The sequence below is a fragment of the Chaetodon auriga genome, chromosome 11 (genome assembly GCF_051107435.1).
Source record: "Chaetodon auriga isolate fChaAug3 chromosome 11, fChaAug3.hap1, whole genome shotgun sequence".
Lineage (NCBI taxonomy): Eukaryota > Metazoa > Chordata > Actinopteri > Chaetodontiformes > Chaetodontidae > Chaetodon > Chaetodon auriga.
Window position 1 is genome coordinate 10,798,026 of NC_135084.1, and position 20,874 is coordinate 10,818,899.

The window sequence follows — 20,874 nt, forward strand, 5'->3', positions numbered from 1 at the left end:
AAACCTGACTGGCTTCGAGTCCCGTTGGACTGGTTAGGTTGGCGTTAGTTGTTCAACTGGCTGACAGACAGAACCATAGCAGCTTAGACTTGTCTATCATTACCAAGAGCTAGACCGTTTGACTGACCAGCCCTATCTGGTTAGCTTCTGTGCTGTGAAGTGCAACGGAGTATAATTTGATGCGGGAAATATCCGACAGTGTTTATAGAGTCCCCACCTGTTATTCGCTACATCGAGGGGCTAAGTTAGCCAACGTCAACATTTACGGTTGCTAGCCCACGTTAGCTTACGTTGATTGTGTTAGTTTCTGTCGGTGCTGCGTATAATAGCAAGGTAAGTTGTTTTTCTTATCAATTAACTCTATATTTATAGGGATTTCACGATAAACGTGTTTGGTTCTATACAATGCGCGGTAGCTAGCCGTTAGCTACTTCTCTGATAAACTTTATGGTTACTGTCAGAACAATAAACGAGTGAACGCACTCCGTTATCATTCGCGTTAGGCTAACCGATTTAACGTTAACGAGCTGCAGAAACAGGTCAATGGTAATGCGAGCTAGTTTCCATAATTGGTGGAAGTTAGCGTTGTTAAACAAAAGTGGGTTAGCAGTGAGGATTCTACTATTGTTTTAAGATAGGTCGCTGTCACATTCATTATTATTTTATTATTTGCCACACTCGAAGTACAAGCCCTAACGCTGGATCAGGTTCGCCTGTTGGTTCTCATGAGGCACTTCGGCGTTTGGTTTGTTGTTTAGCCACTGAGCATTGTGTTTTTCTTGATGCTTTTCTTGATGTAGATTGGTAGCAAGATGTCAGAATATTTGTCAGATAATCTCGAAAACTCTTTAGACCTCCATAATTTTTAGTTGTCTGCTGTTGGGAGATTGTACATGGACGTGATGAACCTAAAGGGATATTAGACAATGCAACTGTTTTAATGTCTGCCTATTTATTTAACTATAGGATTCAGGTCAGTACTTTGACATGACTTCAGATAATCAGCGGGAGATCAGTAATTCCTAACATAGCTCAGCTATCTAATGCTGTTAGTTGAGCAATGCTGTTCTTTGGAGAATCCCTTGACAGTAACAAGTTAACTGTGCTGGATGCACTGACATTGGCTTCGTCATGGTCTGATGACTAGTCACAGCTTGACTGTGACAATTGAAAGTGTTCCCTTTGGCATAACCTATAAAACAATGAAGAGCTGACCGCAAGCAGTCATAGTATCGTGTTCATGAGCAATACTGTGGTTCAGGGACAAATGAATATTGATGGAAAGCCTTCCAGTAAAAATCAGCCTGATGTACTTCTGGTCATACTGATTTCATACAAGATAAAAAACAAAGAGCCTCACTGGCTTGACTCCTTACCGAATGCTGAGGGTGCTTGTGCTTTTCCTAAATGAACCATGTTTTTACCTTGCTGAAAGCATCTGTTTTTGATTGGATCCCATTTTTTGTGGCATTAATTAATCATTGCATCTATAATATGTGAGAGTTGATGATGAATGCCCGTCCCAAGCTGAATGCAAAGTGATGCCTTAAAATTGCCTATTAGTCTGACTGGTCTGTAAAGTCTTGAATTCATAATGATAATAGAAATCAGAACATTACACTAAGACTCACATTCATATGTCTGCAATCACACAATTTTTGGTATTATTACTTTATTAATCACTAAATCAATCAATTGAATAACTGTAACTGTTTGCCGTCTTTTAGATTTTAATGAGCTCAGGCTTCTATTTAGATTGGTTGAAACACACACTTCAGTCTTTTGAAGGTCAAACTCAGTTACAGTAGTAAGATTACTTTTACGATACTTTTATGATATCATTCATTGCATTTATGCAACACTGATTAAGACCCTGTGTTGTGCTGCTAATTTCAAATGGGAAGCTAGGTGCACTTGTGTTTTATTGGGTGTAACAGTATTTTATCATATAGCATCAACTTTGATTTGTTGTCCATCTGATGTTAATGTCCGAATGCTCTCTCCTCTCCATTGCTGAACATTTTGATCTAAGAAATGCTGAGTACGCATTCATGCATCTGTGTCAGCAGGGAAATAGATGTTATTTGAACTCTAACATGTAACTTTTATCCTCATGTCATTTTTTCTGGTGGTGTGTGGTCTCAACTTTCGATATATGCAGTGACGTGATTATGAAACCACACTCTGACAGCACAATCTGTGATAATCAAAGCTCACGCTCTGAGCAGTGGCCAATGATTTACAGGCTACTACCACCAAGACTGATATGTACAAATCTGCATTATCAGCTATCAGCACACCTGTGAATTGACAAGCAGATCAGGGCTCATCATGGATTCATCATTGCATACAATATTAATACTTTGGCATCTAAGTACGGCTTGATTTGTAATTATTGTCTCAGTACTTGAGGTCAGGTGTTGTTGGCGCCTTCCTTCTAGGGCGTCCGCTAATTCTTTGTTTCTTCTTTTCACATTGCTGAAAATTTTATCACAAACCCTTGAAATGGTGATAATGGAGACCATGATATGTATTGTGAAAGGAATGAGGGATCTGTCTATAAAAGGATTTATGAGGCGATTGTTTTGAATCAACACTTGTAAATATCTTTTACCACGTTGATTTGTTTTTTTTCTGCAAGCATTAGTGAAGATTTTAGTAGAAATGTTAGTGGAGGTGGATCTGTTAAAGTTTACCTGTATCTTTCCTGCAGGTAGCACACTATAGTATTCTACTTTAAGGGAGTGGTTGGTTTTCGTCATTATTGGGATTATAGGCTAGTATGAACAAAATCAATTGAACTTAATGTTGGCACCTAGTGTTACATTGGGTTTTATGTAGTTTGGAAAGCAAGATGGAGCATGTCAAGTTCAACAGCTGCTAACTGACTTCATAACCCTCTGTTTTTAAGCAGTGAACAAAGCCTGTTCAAATATTTAGCTAATGAAGATTAATGGAATGACTCACACGCTGAAAACAATGTTGATTTGAATGCACAAGGTCATGAATATGTGTGCTGTTGCTGACTGTAGATGGAAAGCATTAGTGTTGCGCAGTTTCAGAGTCCAGTTCCTGAATACATTAAGATGGAGGTACACTTAGCAATAAAAAGGGTTGAATCTGTATTAGTAGCATGCCTGCGTGGACGTGAATGAGGCACAGTTGTATGTCACTTTAATGTCATTTGTCGTGGTAGACATTTTGTCTTGATGTTATTTGTCTAACTACAAAAACAAACATATGTAATGTTCCAGACAATTAGACAAACCATTTTGTTTTGCCTGCTGGAGCTGTAAAGCAAACGGCAGACTCACTCTGGATTGTGTTTCAAATGGACAAGCATGGGATTTTCTCCCCCACTGCCTTCATCCCTTTATGTTTATTTGTATTTTGAGAATGTGTGGCAGACTGATGGTACCATAGCAACTAGCATCAGGTGGAAAGGTGGCACAGTGTTTCTGTGCTGCTGAGTCATGCTGTAATTACACAGTGCTGTTGAAAATTGTTTCAGACATTGAAATGAATCTAAAGTCAAAATTAGTCTTAAACTGTCTGCAATGTTGGCTGTTACACTCAAGTCATATTTCATAAATATTTCACATCACTCTGTCTAAATTTCCTATCTAGGTTGTAGCTAGAGGCACTTAACTTTGTTTGCCATTCAGAATCAAGGTAATACTGCGTTTTAGCAAATCCTGCAGTTTATTAATACGTCATTCATCATTTCAGCTGAGATGTTTTGCATTTATTGTACTTGAATGCTATGAGGAGTCTTGGTCCAAATTCATGCTTCTTACTTTTAATAGCATTTTGTACAGACAACAGAAGTCCCTGAGTTGCTTGAATTATACGTGTCCCTGTGGACATGTTAGGGCATGCTATCATATGTACACAAAATGTCAGGTCCAGACAATATTATGCAATCCTGGAAGAAATGTCACCTTAAAAAAAAAACAAAAAAAAAAAACAGGAACGCTCAACATTTGAGTCAAACAGCTGCTGACTCAGTTCCACACTGCCAATTGATTAAAGCCTCGAAAAGATAGGAGGTGTTGTCAGGTGGTTATGTCATTGTGCCCAACCCCTATAAATTAAAAGCAAACACAAATGACAATGAGAAATTTTAGTTTGGATTTCAATATTAGTGGCTTCTGTTTACAATAAGTGCTCTGACAGTGCCACACTAAAAGAGTCAAAGGAAACCTGAGCCGTGACTCAAAGACTGATTAAATATTCATTACAAAAATAGCATGCACACTAGGAGAGTGTAGAGAGAGTGTAATTACATAAAAACTTATCTCTGTCTTCTTATTGTCGTTTATGTTTGACCTTCCAGCAACATAGGCCTTAAGGTGCAATGCTTTTCAACAGCTGACTCAACTCTTGGATGCCATATTTCTTAAATTATGAACTGTAATATACAACAACAACAAAACCAACTTAAAAAAAATAAATAAGTATTTCACTGCATAACAAAATTACACAAAACTTGCATGATGCTGAGAGCCCCAGTCCTCAATCCTCGTGTTTATAGATACATACTGTACACATTTTAAAGATTGACCATGTCACTCAAGAAGATACACAGTACTTGACCTGTTATGGTATTCTAATGACACAGACATTACAGCCATGAGGTGGGCTTACTGTACCACAAGTAATATCTATATATAAGGTGTTCTAATAAGTTGTTTTATTGAATGGGCTGAAGTCCTTTTCAAGATGTTGGTGTTGAATGTTAAGCAGTCTGAACTGTGGCAATGGGTCCAGGATGTGCAGCAGTGTTGTTGAAGGCACAGGGGGGTATGTTGTGTCCTCCTTGGGTTGAGACCGGTCCATTTGAACCCTGCGGTCTCTATCGGCTTATTGTTCAGCTCTGGCTGCGTCCCTCTGCAGTGATGTCACAGCATTCCAGGGAGCGGATAAATGAGTTAGTGTTAGGGCAGATGAGCAGCGTCGTGAATGCTGCTGGTAATAGTGGGTCGAAGGGCACAAGTATAGCAGTGTAACTGTGCAAACAGACTCGCCAGCAGTCACCAGAACACCTACGCGCCCTCTCTTAGGCCTTTGTTCAGTCTGAGTGAAATATGAAACGTTTGAAGTGAGATAGCCTGTAGATCAGGATAGGATATTTTGGGGATGGAGACGATATCACGCTTAAGTCAATGGGAACTTTCTCGTATTTTGCAGCTTCAGGACTACTGTATAGGATGTTGAGTATTTCCTAAGCTTATGTTGATATGTCAGCAGATGATTGCAGGTATTGTTTGAATGGCTTGTGTTTCATCTAAGCAATCGTATTGCCCTGCCCCTCATATTTGCTCTGGAGTTTTAACAGTCATTTAAGTCAATTTGCTGGCCAAGAGCATCCCTGTCTGAGTTAAGGAATGTGGACCTTAGTGTAAGGGGGTCTGGTGTATCACACCAGATTTTTGCTGTGTGCTGGAGCAGGAGGGAGGACTGTCTGGAGTATTTTTACACCTAGTCTGAATCCTTAAGGTTGGGCGTTTACTGCTAAGATTATTGGAGCTCTTGCTTGAATGTTGGGATGAGGATGTTATTATTGGATGCATTTCTCATGGGGCTTATTACACCTACTCTATTCGTGTTTTGTCAATGTTTTCCACCATTAGGCTTCAGGTGGCTTGTTAAGTCAACTGCTTGTTGTCTCTTACTGAAATGGAAGACCTATGGGTTGAATTATGAAGCGAGATTAATGAGTTAGTGAGGTGTGTTGGTCTAAAGTCGAGTTTTCAACATCACCAAGGTGGCTTTCTTAACCTGGCACACCTAACCTGCTCTGGAGTAGGTTATATTTAGAATTTCCCATTTTAAAGTGGCTATAACAAGGGCCACTCTTTCACTAATTATTTTCCTGATGATATTCTCTATGAGCGAAATGAGGAAAACGCGGCTTAACCAAGTAAGCTGATAGCCTCATAAAGCTCCATTGAAAGTTAAATGGCACATTGTTTTGGTCCTCTAACCCATACATTAGACTGCATGGTTCAAAACCAGTACACGACTGTACACAGCAGTGTAAACAAGCTCAAGGAAGCTGAGTGAAAGATGACTGCTGAAGAAAGTTGAGCATTATACAAGCTAAAGACCTATATGTTTTTCCAGGCCCAGAAGAAAGCCAGAGTGAATATTGGGCTTAAACTTAGAAACATGTCTAGGTTTTCAGAGTATAGATTTTCTCTTACTACAGTTATTTCTCTTGAATTCAGAGCAAAAGTCGAAGCATGTGTCACAATGGCACATACATGGGTCACAAACAAGGAACAGAAAGTGTTTAAAGGTTTGAAACATTGTTTAAATCTTGCGTGTATTCAAAAGCAACAACATATGACTATTGACCAGACAGAAATGTCAAACTCAGTAGAACCAGACAGAAAATTGAAACTGCTTTGTCACCGCTACAGGAGAATGTCATATGATGTGTGTTTTCCAGTTATTTCCACCTTCTCTCCATTTCTGTCTCAAGCACAAGGGGAAGGTACTGTTCAGAAGTTGTCTGTGGTAGTCACAGACAGTGTGACCAGTGATGCTAAAATGCAATAGTAATTATCTGTATACGCTTTGTCTCCGCTTTACAGGTTGTCAACATGCTGCAGTGAGTGATGCACAGAGTGTTGATATTAATAATGGCCATCTGGGGGGTGCAAGGATGCTCCGATTCAGAGAGCTGCCCGACGCTACCGCCCAATGCCACCTCCAGGGACTACTGTTACTCAGCGCGAATTCGCAGTACAGTGCTCCAGGGCTTGCCGTTCGGTGGGGTTCCTACTGTCCTCGCCCTTGACTTTATGTTCTTCTTGGTGAGTCTTTCTGTCGCTCAAATTGAGTGCCCAGGTACGACAGCTGATGAGTACCTGATGAGTACCATTTGCACCTTTCAACAATATATCCTGATGTTGATGCAGTGCAAGCCCTTCAGTTTTTGTGTTTTCATCACAACCCTCAGAACTGAGGTAAAATACTTCCAGGAATGTGTTTTTTGAATGATAAATACCTTCAAGCAGTTATGTAACTGTTGTACAGTAGCTCTCTGTAATGTAAATATGTGGACTAGAGGTGTTGACAGCCAGTGTTTATTTTGTACTTCTAGGGGCTGCTGGTTGTGTTCTCCTTCTTGAGAAAAGTAGCATGGGACTATGGGCGTCTGGCTCTGGTGACTGACGCCGACAGGTAATTAAAACACACTGGTCCAAACTGGAAGGTTCAGCAACAAGACTAATTATGAGTCATGCAAAGCAATAACATTATGGTCACCATGCACTTCTATATCAACTATGACAATAAAAAGCCAGTATGCTACTACTATGTGACTCAAGTGCTAAATACACAGTAGTGCATTAATAATTAATACTTGGTAGATGCCATCATCCAAAATCAACTGCTAACCTATAATTAAATACATTTTTGTCACTGAGTTTGGTGATTTGTGCTAACTTAAACTTTCCTCCCTCTCTTACATGGTAGTTTGCAATCTTGTAAAGTGCAAAAGAATTTATCTCGCAAGAGAATGCTGACAAACACACAGTTGGACAACTTGATAATTGGTCCTCATGTGATATTCGGCTGGTTACACACAGTCACAGGAGAAATAAGTTTGTAAGGCTTGCTAGTGTTTAGACAGCTGTAGAGCCAGTGTGGCAGTGACATGATTTGCCTATAGTTACAAAGTGTACTGTGGTCAGTAGGGACAAAATGTACACCAAAGGGTGTTTATGACAGCCTTGTTAGTGTTATGTTCTTGCCTCAGAACGTAGTAGCTATTATTGCTGTTGACACTTATTAATTAATTAAAGAAACAATTGAGCAGTATTTGGCACCTTTTGGCAATTCACTCTGGATTCTACTTGGCAAGGGAAAAAAAATTAGTTCTCTTGGTCTGTGGGTGGTGTTAGTTTTCCGAGGATGGTACTCCAGACAGGAAGTCTGTGTCAGCAGTTTCCGTTTTAATCACAATAAGGCACTCAACGTTACCACCAGTTGTCACTTGTATGGTTTGTTCACTTTGAGATAGAAAGGCTTGACTGCTGTTGGAATAAGCCTGGAATAGAGAAACAATTGATTATTAATTTAAGTAACCCTTTAGATCCATTTTCCAGACTACTTTAAAACCACTGTCTGTATCTAAGCCCCATGGACTGAAGTTCCCCCATTAGAGTATGATTACATGCTGTCAGATATATTGGGATAAATTGAGATTGATGTCTGCACACACTGATCACATAATGAGAATAGTTGAGGAAGAAGCAAGAGGGGGAGAGAGATCAGATCATCGCCGCAGACCTCTTTGACTGTGAACCCTGGAAAGTACATGGCACAGTGCTCCATCACCTACATCTCCTGCTGTGTTTGTGTAATGTTGCAGCTTCACTATTTTTGCAGCTGCATGTGAGCAGAGAATGAGTTTGCAGCATGGTGGGAGGATGGGAGGGGGGTGGCAGCATGGGACAATTTTGTAACAGACAGGAAATGTAGTTTGTTGTCTCATGACACCGTGCTGACTTGAGATCAGTGTCTGTCTTTTATGTTCTTGTGACATCTGAAAAGTGAATGTAACCTTTCTAGGAAGCTCGTTTAATCATCACAAACTGGGTATAAATGATGTCTGTTGTTCCAGCAGCAAAAACCATGACCAACTAAAATAAATGAAAGGGTTATTATACCAAAGGCCGTAAATGCATTTATATGGCTGGATAATGTATACCAGAATGAACTGAAACCTTCATTGGTATGCCTGTGGTGTAATATGCTTCCACAGTTTTTTTTTCTGAACCAGCACCCTTAGTGGCCAACAGGGCCATTTCCTCTTAAGTAAGCTGAATGGCTTTGTTTTGCTTCTCTTTTCACCAGAAGAATGGATCAACGGTACAGTCGCCTGGATGATCGGGAATAGTACGTTTTCTCTCCATATCGTAGACTCACTGCCCTTCTCTCCTTTCCCCTCTCTGTAGTTAAGCTAACTCATAACTCTTGTCTACTCTGCCCAGGCCGCTGTGGGCTTCAGCCTGTTTTTCACTCTTGAAGGTTTAAGGGTTTTTTTCCGTCCTCCTCCAGGGGTGTCCCAGTGCCAGGCTCCTAATTATTGTCCCTCTCCTTGTCACTCTTGTATTTCTGCTGTTGGGTGTCCCTGTCCTCTCTCACTGTCCTAATCAGATCTGTGTGTGCTAATCTGTGTATTGACCTCTTTATGAAGCGTGGACTTCTTCTGTGTGAGCGCACCGCATGAGCTGCACAGACAGGATGCTTACAGGGAGAGGTAATGCTTCCCTGATCTGTTGTTGTTCATAGACAGGCCCTAACATGGTGCACCTACTACATATCCTGTCTACTAGAGCTGAGAGGAGCCATTCCAGCTTCTCACAGGAATGTGCTAGAGGAGGACTGACAGTGGATTACAGCCACAGGCCCTCTCCACGTGCCATTAGAAATCTTTTAGAGCCCTGTCTGATGTCATCCTTTCATGTAATAGTCAACACCGAACCAGTGTTGGAATTCCAGCAGAGCCTGGCTCCTCTTCATATTTTCCAGTTATGTATAAATTGACCTGGAATGACCTCACTGGGAAGTTCAAGTTGTGCACAGTATATGAATGATATGTAATGTTTCTCCAGGAGAACCAGTGGCTCTGCTGGACAGATTCCATAAATGTGATGATCGCTGGGTTTTTGTTGTTTCCTCTGTGAATGTTCTTCTCTGTAGAGCCTTCCCTTTTAACTTTTTATCACAACCTTTCCTCCGACAGTGATGGTGTACTCAACCTGTGTACAGTAGGCTCTTTACTCGCGATGCCACATGAAATGTGGCTGCAGAGATTGTTCCTGTGGTTGACTGGTTTACCAACCCAGATCTTGTTAGGTGTGTCAGTCCCCACAAGATGAACAGGTGTGAATCTCTTCAGCCCATTTCAGTGCGTGCATGCATGCATCCTTTATATTGTCAGTGTCTCCGTAATGATGATAATCCCACTGTCCTGAGATATAAACAACTAACATGTCCTTATGGTATGTGGTGATGTTGAGGTAGTTGTGTAACATCGTGCAAATACTATGTGTTGTGTTTTTTTTTGCATACAGTGTGGCCTCTGCCATGACATCAGAGACACCAGAGCGCTATGAGCGCCTCACCTCAGTTTCCAGCTCTGTGGACATTGATCAGAGAGACACAGTAAGCATGCCATTGTTCTTACAGGATAGAATATAGTGAGTCATCTAGGATACACTGCATGTTGCATGTCACAGCTGGTACAGCACCGTCAGTTCTCTGCGCTGTTCTTTTCTAGGGCTTCTGCTCCTGGCTAACTGCCATCTTCCGCATCAAGTGAGTCACCTACTCTCAGCACACTGAACATGAGAAGAATTGGTGGAACACTGATTAGACTGGATATAGATTTTTCTCTTTCTCTGTTAATTGGTCTGAAGTAGTTGACTTTGTTGGTTTGCTCTCTGCAGGGATGAAGAAATAAGGGAGAAGTGTGGCGAGGATGCAGTGCATTACTTGTCCTTTCAGCGCCACATCATTGGCCTGCTGGTAGTGGTGGGCGTACTTTCTGTGGGCATCATCTTGCCTGTTAACTTCTCGGGAAACCTACTTGGTGAGTGGATTGGACCTAGGTGAGGCTGCACTGGTGCATATTTTTGCTGGTTTGTTTTTCTCTTAAGTAAATATGTTGAATTATACTTGGATTTTGAGAAATTTGACAATGTGTTTACACATAGACGAATACTCCACTATTATTCAGAAAATGACATTCTGAATTTGATACAGGTCATGTAAACAGCAAGTTCCATATGGATGTTCTGAATGAGGTCTTATTCCGAATGTAACATTTGAGACATATGGGATATGCCAGTATTACTCTGGTTTTAGGAGCACTTGTTGGACATATATGCTCAATTTGTGTTTTTGCCACAGTTTGCACACACTAGACCAAAAATGACATTTAAATATTCCTTCTAAGAAAATCACATTTGAATATTTATTTTTGCACATTATGTCCAAAAGAGGGAAAGCCAGTACAACTTAAGACATACTGCTTCTCTGTTACTTCAACTTAAAGGTCTTTTAAAAGATTTACATACCTATAAATTGCAAAATAAACAAATAAAATAATTTCCTCTACCATGCTGTTAAATGATTTACTCCTTTCACTTGGTTTCCCTATTCCCATATTCCCTATGGACCCTATTTTCCCATGTTTTTGTGTCTGGAGACAGCAATTTTTTTCATTTTGTCAGTACTGAACGAGAGTGCTGCTGGCAGCCGGCAGCCACTACTGTAATCCCTCCAGGTGTTTGCGGACCGTCAATGTACATCCACTAAAAGTGTTTGCTTTTGCCACTGGCAAGTATCTGAAAATGTTATGGAAATGATTCATACGGAAACAGACGTTTTTGTTTAATCAGAAACGGCTGTCATATTGCTCTCGCCAAAGCCAATAGATTCATTCTCAGATGCAGAAATTTTATCATTGCAAAGCACATTTCATTCAAACATAACTACATAAGATCTATGTGCTGGAGTCTGTTCTTGTAACAAGAACAGCTTGAAGAACACAGTTCTGCAAACCTACAGAAGGGTGACAGTGAGGGTACACCATGGGAGCAACGTGACTCGTTTGAAAAGGAGGGAAACTCCTCGGCAGAGCATAGCTGTACAACTTGTGTCATCACGATAATCGGAGTCTGCCCAGCTGTATGTAAATGAGAATACTAGTGGAATATTCATTGTCATTGGCCATGTAAACAGCTAAGAATGAACATTGTCATTTTTTGGAACAAGGACAAAAACTGGACTATTTTGTCCACGTCCACTTCCATTTGTCAAGTGAGCCTCAAGTGGACAGGACTCCTGCTGACTGTCTAGTAATTGCCTTGTTTCTTTTATTTTTTCTTCAGAAAACAATGCCTATAGTTTTGGGCGAACCACTATAGCAAATTTGGATACAGAGTGAGTAACTGTTATACTGCCACTTTGCCACTTATATATATATATATATATATATGTGTGTGTGTGTACACACACACACACACACACACACACACACACACACACACTCACAGCATACTTTGAAGCCTTATGAGTCGTCACTTTCTAATGCTGCCACTAAATCCCTTTTACCTTTATTTCCCCAGTAATACACTACTGTGGCTGCACACCACCTTTGCATTCCTCTACCTGTTACTGACAGTGTACAGCATGAGACGGCACACCTCCAAGATGCACTACAAGGAGGACGACCTGGTGGGTGACATGGTTTCAAAAAAACAGCTGTTTTACACAATCTTTGTGCACACATTGGTCTGAATTTAGTTGCCAATTACTTCCCTGCCTTCATTTGCAGGTGAAACGCACTTTATTTGTCAATGGAATCTCCAAATACGCAGAGGAGTCTGAGATCAAGCAACACTTTGAGTAAGCACTCTTCATGATCACTGGTATCTTTGTTCACAATGCTTCAGTCTGCCTGCTTATTAAAATGGTGCACTGCTCTGTCCACATGGCACCAAGTTGTGCAGTAACTGTATTAAGATGTATGAGAGTCATACCTTTCCCCGTTAAAAGCATTTATGTTATCCCGGCTCATACGGCTGGGAACAATGACAGGCCTATATGTGTAATTGTCCATAATAGAAGCCAGATGAGCAGGATCATGTGAATCATGTGTCAAGAAGGTCTAACACTGAGGGGGGGTGGGGTGGCTAAATTCTTGCTCAGCCGAGCTCTTCAACTGCAAAAAAAAAAAGACTCCATGCTCGACTACACACACACACTCAAAAAAGAAAATGATGACAGCATTTTACTGTTTGTGGCTGTTGCATTCTTACCCTTTTTGGGACTTACCTCTTATAATGTGGTAGAGATACTGAATGTCATCTACTGTAAATACACCTTGCTGTTGTGAAGAATGTGTAAGTACTGTTGTGTGTCTGCATTTGTGTTTTTCTAACTTACTCGGTCTTTGACTTTCTCTCTCACAGGCTGGCATATGAAAACTGTGTCGTACTGGAAGCTCGTATCTGTTACAATGTGGCTAGGCTGATGTATCTGAACTCTGAGAGGTAACAGTGTTTTAGCTACAAGTGTGTGTTTGCCCATTCATAGCGTTTTGGGGTGTACTTGTTAAGTGTCTCATTGGCTCCAGGACCTGATCTTCAGACTGACACAGCTGATGTTTTCCATACAGGAAGAAGACGGAGCGCAGCAAGAAATTCTTTGTTGACTTGCAGGCCAAGGAGCATATTACCACCATGATCAATCCAAAACCCTGTGGACACCTTTGCTGTTGTGTCATCAAAGGCTGTGAGCAGGTCAGACTTGTGAAATTTGTTTACAAGCTGATACTAACAGCGTAAAGGTGGAAGATAAAGAAGGCATCTCTCAGATTTTAGAGTCCACTTATAGATTCATGTAGAGAAGCAGGGCTAAAAAGCAAAAAACCTGTTAGCAGCGTAGCATGCCAGTACCTGCTCAAAGAGGAGCCACCAAACCATGTATTTTCACATTATTAGTAAACCACATCTAAACATAATTTCTATATTGTAGCCTGTATTTTTGCTTTAGACGTAATGCTCTGAAATCATGTGACACATGCTAAATGTTCGGATTGTTAAAGAAAACAGATGACATGATAATGACTAGCAGCGTAGTGATTCCTTTTGATAAAACCACATCGGACATAACCATCTTATGTGTCAACTGAAGCACAGTGCTCTTTTTCTAGCAGTATTGTTTTTATTTCATTTATTATCATGGATCTGCAAAGGACGTTCATTACATGGGTCCCAAGATGTTAAAATCCGATAGGTAAAAAGAAATGATATTTAAGATTACACTGTGAAAATCTTCACGTCCATGTCCCTCTCAGGAAGAGGCTGTGAGCTACTACACCAAGCTAGAGGCCCAACTAAAAGATGACTACAGGAAGGAGAGAGAAAAGGTTAACAGGAAGCCCTTAGGAATGGCCTTTGTTACCTTCCAAAACGAGTCCATAACCGCCATGTAAGTAGCTCTACATTTGGTAACATTTGGGAATGACAATCTGTGACACCGGTTTTTGAATTATATTGATTATTAAGCTCTTGACCCGCTGTAATTTCTGTTCTTTGTTTGGGTGGATGTTTCTTTTCAGAATCCTGAAAGACTTTAATGCTTGCAAGTGTCAGGGCTGTCAGTGTCGTCGGGAGCCAAAGAGCTCTCAATTCAGCGCCAAGCTCCACACACACAACTGGACTGTCAGCTATGCCCCTGATCCACAAAACGTCTACTGGTAAGAACTCATTCAGGTCACGTATTCTGTCTGCAGACTCGGCTGAACGTACGTGTATTTTTTTTATACATTACATAACTGCACCAGCTGAAAAGGATGGTTGCATTTGGGGAGAACAGAAGTACTTAATCACAAATATGCAAAGGGAATTCTACAAACTTTTTGATTCGTACAGCTCTTAATATCACACTGAGGAATAATTAGACTTCAGTCCACTTTGAAGAGACTTTGTCCTCCAGATGACAAACTGGTTTTTGAGCTGCAGTATCAGTTTACTGGCCAGCTGTGTCCATAACTGCAGGTCTTCACCCAGTGTCAATCTAACCGCTACATAACCTTTATCCCACAGGGAGCATCTGTCAGTGGGAGGATTCTCCTGGTGGATCCGCTGCTTCATCATCAACATTGTGCTGTTCCTCCTCCTCTTCTTCCTCACCACCCCGGCCATCATCATCTCCACCATGGATAAGTTCAATGTTACCAAACCAGTGGAGTACCTAAATGTGAGTTTTGAACATTTTAAAGCGGCTTTCTGTCGAATTTCATTTCTGACTTTTGTGGAAGGAGTCCACAGTTCAGCATCCTTGTCTTTGCCACACTGAGTGTTTAAATCCAAGCCATCACAAGTCTGCATGCTGTTGCAGAGGCACAGGAATGCACTTATCAATTTCTTGACACACATTTTCATGTCATGATCTGCCCTCCAGAATCCAATCATCACCCAGTTCTTCCCCACCCTCCTCCTGTGGTCCTTCTCTGCCTTGCTTCCTACCATTGTCTACTACTCTGCCTTCTTCGAAGCCCACTGGACCCGGTATGATTCACACCACCACTGTCTTCAATAAATACACGAGTTCAGCATATTCAGAGTCATGGTGTCTTAATTCCCATTTAAGGTTTCGACTGCTTGATTGTGTTCTGTCTGTTCTTTTAACATGTGTAAATATTTCCTTTGGCCTTACAGGTCAGGAGAGAACAGGACCACAATGCACAAATGCTACACTTTCTTGATCTTCATGGTCTTGTTGCTGCCCTCCCTCGGGCTCAGCAGGTATAGGAAGTCATTGATTTCTGCCCTACAACATAATGAAATCCAAAGCAACACGTTTGACTGTATTTGTCAGCCTAAGTATTTGAGCTGATTCATTTCTTTCCTTGTCTTTGCAGCTTGGATGTTTTCTTCCGCTGGCTTTTTGACAAAAGATTCTTGGCAGATGCTAAAGTCAGATTTGAGTAAGTGACATAATTTTATGGATGTTTTGGTTCAACTCTGTGGCACTGAAAACAAAGCAGAACAGGGTGAAATGTTTGGGCTGTAAATATACAGCATAAAACGGTCCAGTTTCTGTGGTACCAAAACAAGTTCAAATGTATTGTGAAAAATCATTTGAAACTTAATTTAAGTATTTAGCAATAACCCAAATAGGTCTCATATACCTGCATCAATTTAAAATGAAACTGGCTTCTGCAGTGGTCTTCAGTGATACTTTTTGCTTTGCTCTTCAGGTGTGTGTTCCTTCCTGACAACGGAGCCTTCTTCGTGAACTACGTCATTGCGTCTGCATTCATTGGTAACGCCATGGACCTGCTAAGGATCCCTGGTCTACTTATGTACATGATCCGCCTCTGCCTGGCTCGCTCTGCAGCAGAGAGGAGGAACGTCAAGAGGGTCAGTGTGTCCCCTGCTTGCCAAGTTGAAATCATTTATGGGCCCATGACCCATAAAGTGGTTTGGTTTAATTAATTAATTAATTAATAGCTGAGTATGCTTTATCTCTTACATGAACATCTATTGTAAAACTGAATGGGGATTTCATTGTTGTGAACACGCCAAGTTTAATGTAGTGAAATCCATAATGAATGGAAATCTCTGCTCTGATTTTAGGTTGGAAATATTTTTTTCTGGGTGTGTGTATCAGCTTCCACAGAAATTAGGATGTTTAGGTTTTGTATTTTATTTAGTATCCTGTCAATGTCTCCTCACAGCACCAAGCCTATGAGTTCCAGTTCGGGGCAGCTTACGCCTGGATGATGTGTGTCTTCACCGTGGTTATGACCTACAGCATCACCTGCCCAATCATTGTCCCCTTTGGTGAGTTGTGTTGGGTTGCTGCTGCTTCACATCAAGACACTGCAGGATAAACACACGGAGGGCAGGGAGCATTCAGTGGATCTGTTCTGTACGCAGAAGCTTATCAACAGGCCTAATTGGATTATTTCCACTAATTGTTTTATCTCCCTTCCCTGTGCAGGGCTGATGTACATGCTGCTGAAGCACCTTGCAGACAGATACAACATGTATTATGCATATCTGCCATCCAAACTGGACAAGAAGATCCATTCTGGAGCTGTCAACCAAGTGGTGGCCGCTCCTATTCTCTGTCTCTTCTGGCTTCTGTTCTTTTCCACTGTTCGCTCCGGTAAGATAAGGACTCCATCTACAGGCCACTAATGTCCTAACATGTGGCCAAATTTAATTACAGTGTATCTGGTCTGAAGCATTAGAAAGTATAAGCACCTGTTACACAAGTGTCCCTCCACTTTCTTTCCCCCCAGGGTTTTCAGCCGCAACATCCATGTTCACGTTCGTGGTTTTGATCATCACAATCATTATCTGCCTCTCTCATGTCTGCTTTGGACATTTTAAATATCTCAGTGCCCATAATTACAAGGTAACAAGTCAACCTTTGTCTTTATATTATTCATGTTTTCTAAATTTCTGTATTTCAGACCGGCTGCTCATGTTAAACACATGTTTTCTGTCATAGATTGACACCCAGGATGTAGACGGGTTGGAGAATGGGCGTCCAGTGTGCACTTCTGCCTCCAATAAGGCAGCAGTATGTATTCAATCATGTTTATTTTATAATAGTGTGCCTCAATATCAACAGTGGAAAGGGATAGAATGCACTGACCATGGAGCAAGAGTCAAATAAATACCTCCATCTAAGGAGAACTTATTCTGATCACACTTTAACATTCTCTTTCATTTTCTCTCCTCCAGCAAATGTACATTGCTCAGGTACTTCAAGACCCAAATTCAGAAGAGGCCGGTTCAGGCAGTGGCGAGGACGACGGCCAGGGGTCCTCGCAGGACGAGGACATAATCAATGTTGAAAATGGCCTGAATGAGGACTTCCAGTCTGGTGAGGACAGCCTCATTGATAATGAAGTGCGGCACTGATACTGCCTGGAACAGAAAAAAAATCCCCTAAGTTTAACTTGAGGAGTGCACTGAATATGTGAATTAAACCAGGAACTGAACCAACAGTTCTCCAAAGCATCTCAACCTCCATGGAGGGACTTTACACTAACATAAGCACACTGTCTACTAAGGATTAAATGGATTGTCGCTTAAGGACCCTTCACTGGGTCTCACCAAACAACGTCTTCTGTCTGTGTACCTGCAGAGGGAATCTACTCTGACATTGCAAGGGCAGCAACATCCTTCTGCCCAAATATAGCCGAGGCAGACCCCAAAACACTGCACATGGACCCTTTAAAGAAAGACACTAATGCACAAATGAAGAATATTTTGCCTTGTCTTGTTAGGGGAGTAATTCTGTCTGTATTTCCTTAACATTATTGCACTTGAAAGAGAGGACCTGTCCTATAAGCTCGAGTTTCACTAAGGTACTGTTGTACAGCATGCCTTCATGTTCAAAGGGTGGAGGGAGTTTCCTGTAATCCTTTGCCAGTATCTCTAATCATCTCTACTGTAGATGCTTCCCTGAATAAGCAGCTGGTTCGGGAGGAGAGCAAGCGAGGAGTTTTCCCCTCCTCCTGATAGCTTGATCAGTGCAGATGTGATGGTCTCTAAACGGTTCTTCCAATTCCATAAAAGCCTTTCAAAAAAACAAAAAGATAAAAATCTGAGCTCCTAACAGTTCTGGATGCTTTCACACTGTACAGCTACAATACTGTGGATTTGTTAAAAAAAGCCGTTTTTGACATGTATTTATTCGTAGGCATTGAATTTGAAATGCTATCAAGCTTGATACACCCCTAAACTGTGGAAGAAGATCATTCGTATTTTGGCACACTACATTGATAATGATCAGTCTCTGAGCCTGTGTTGGGACTTGCTTTTGGACTTCTGCTACTGATGCTGCCCCCAGTAGGGGGACATCCTTGCACAGCTGCTGAAGGAGGACTGGAGGCCAGGAGCCTGCTGATCCTTTTGTGTTGCTCAGAGGATGGAGAGAAAGGCCTTTTTGGGCTGTTTCTGGGTCAGTTTCAGATGATACTCATTGTGACTGGTTCTCTGTATCTGTTGTTTTCAGGTCTATCTTTTTGTCCATGTGTTTACGTCTTTAGACACTTTAAAAATAGCATTCAGTTTAGTTGGCTACTGATAGTTCTACGAATGAGCTCATCTCCAGTACATGTCATCACTCAGCCCTCTGTCAGGTCCTCTTCGATGTTCACTTTCATCATAGATAGCATGTATTAAGTTCCAGTGGTCATTGAGCATTGATAGAGTTTCCCATTTGCCAGGACTGCAGACATGGAGATTGTTTAGCTCCAATTGCACAGTTTTGGTGATAACATATCTTAGGCTAGGCCACTCAAGAGACTTGCTGTCGGGGATGAGGCCCAGACCCATTTATAGTCACTCATTTTCAAAGCTTAACGTTATGCAACTGAATACCACTATGCCCCCGCCCCCCCATTGAAAACAAATTGGAAGATATATTCATCATGTTGCGTCTTGTATTGTTATGAAGTAATAAGTATCGCCCCACAGCTGTCCCATTTGCAGACCCAGTTACTAGCGTTGTGAGGCCTCTGCCACAGCAATAGAAATGTGCTACAACTCCACGCAGATCAAATGCTAATCAATCATATCCCTGATCTGCCTTAGCCATATTAAGCAGCTTCTTTTCAGGTATCATGAAGACAAAAATACATACTTTAACAACACACGCTCCAAGTAACAAATGATAATGTGAATCGCAGTGCCCACACAGTTATGACTTTACTCAGGATTCATCAAGCTTCTGGTTTCTGTCATTGCTTTAGTCAACACAACACTATGAGCTTCCCCATTAAACATAAAGAAGATTGTTGACAGTACCGCTACAGTCTGCCACTGTGGACCAATTATTATTGGACCATAATATGAAACCTGTATTGTCCAGCTGCTCAGAGAACCACTGTGGGAAATGTGCACTAATCTTACTTTCACTTATATGATTGACGGAGAAGAGCACACCTTCTGTGGGCGTGATGAACCTTAATTTGTTGGTGGGTATATTAGAACCTCGTATGGTATATTATTATGGTACTAACAAGTTGTTTGACACCATTGAGTCTGGTGCTCTTCTAGTCATGATAAGGTGATTTTATATTTTATACCTCTTCATTTTTATACCTCCGAGATGTCTTGAAATCTCTGAATGTGTCCTGTCAAAATAACATATACTGTCCAGCTCTGAGGGAGATAATTGAAAATCTCTTCTTGTCAAACAACTTCCAGTGCTTAAATGCTGAATGTAGGTTAATTCCACAACTTTTGGTAAGATAAAAGTGGCTTAAAGCAACAGTGTGATGGCTGTATTTAAACAGCTTCAAAAGTACGGTTCACTAGCTAAGCAGAAATTGTACATTTTATACGATAACAAGACTTACTGGTGTCCAGTCCCATGTCATGGCATTTCATTGAGTATACATATATATTTGTCAATCTGATGGTTGCAATGGTTTCCAGTTGTCTTTTGCTAATTCCAAGTCTACGAGCCCCAAGATGAATCATTATATTCCAAATTATCTTCATAATGTCTGTACAGAAAGCAGGACTGACTGGAAATAAATGGATTGTTTTTTTTGTAAACAGCCAAGCGCTCTCTAACAGAAGTTCTCAGCTTGTTTCTACAATGTATTCAGAAAGGATAGTAAAATGTCTCTGCGTCTCAAAACTGCACAGATAGAATGTGTTTTTGTGTGCTTTGACTTTTTTTAGTTTGACTTTTTTCTAGATATGAAGAGTAACAGTAGCAAATTTCAGCATTTGACGTCTCATTTTATTATTCTCTCCAAAGGGCCGTCTGTACAACAGATATATGCTATATATATCTGTCCTTTCCCCCAGCTCTTTGAACAATAAATCTGTATTTAATCAAGTTTGTTGACAGTTTTCTTTCTCTACTCATCCCCTGCTGTAGTCACTTAAAGTGACTATAAAGTGAAGTAACACATTTTTCCTCTCACATGAGAAGCTTAATTGATAAGCAATAAAATGTACTGTTCTTCAATTTTAAAACACTGTTTTGCTCCTACAGCTGTACTTGGTTCAGTATGACCAGTAGCATTTGGTTGCTAATATTAGCAATCTTTGATAGATGTTGCTGTGTTATGGACATTACTGAGTCAGTTTGACTCACTTTTGACTTGTGACTTCTTAAAGAAATGGCCATAACCGTACTCGTCCACATACTAATTCTGTACCGCATACACTAAGTACCAGTTGTCAAGGTGTACTGGTTCAATGGTATGCAAAACAAACAACATACTTAAACATTTCAGACAGGAAATGATCATGCAACATTAGATGGCAATCATACTGTGATTTCCATGCCAATGGAACTTTT

General features: G+C 40.9%; 1 protein-coding gene across 4 annotated transcripts; it reads left to right on the forward strand.

The window, feature by feature from the left end:
* On the forward strand, window positions 1–20,406 carry LOC143327891 (mechanosensitive cation channel TMEM63B-like). 4 transcript variants are annotated; one of them, XM_076742493.1, is made up of 24 exons: window positions 202–333; window positions 6,600–6,821; window positions 7,112–7,191; window positions 8,869–8,910; window positions 10,092–10,182; window positions 10,298–10,335; window positions 10,467–10,609; window positions 11,913–11,964; window positions 12,150–12,258; window positions 12,359–12,429; window positions 12,996–13,076; window positions 13,202–13,325; window positions 13,883–14,016; window positions 14,147–14,284; window positions 14,634–14,787; window positions 14,992–15,098; window positions 15,249–15,335; window positions 15,452–15,517; window positions 15,791–15,953; window positions 16,271–16,376; window positions 16,537–16,704; window positions 16,841–16,956; window positions 17,053–17,124; window positions 17,289–20,406. In XM_076742493.1, exons 2-24 carry the CDS (start codon window positions 6,624–6,626, stop codon window positions 17,466–17,468), a joined length of 2,520 nt encoding a protein of 839 aa, XP_076598608.1. In that variant the 5' UTR covers window positions 202–333; window positions 6,600–6,623; the 3' UTR covers window positions 17,469–20,406. The 4 variants fall into 4 exon arrangements, with proteins under 4 accessions (XP_076598611.1, XP_076598608.1, XP_076598609.1 ...); XM_076742494.1 differs by having other exon boundaries at window positions 8,872–8,910; XM_076742492.1 differs by lacking the exon at window positions 8,869–8,910 and adding an exon at window positions 9,212–9,274.
* Window positions 20,407–20,874: the final 468 nt, after the last annotated feature.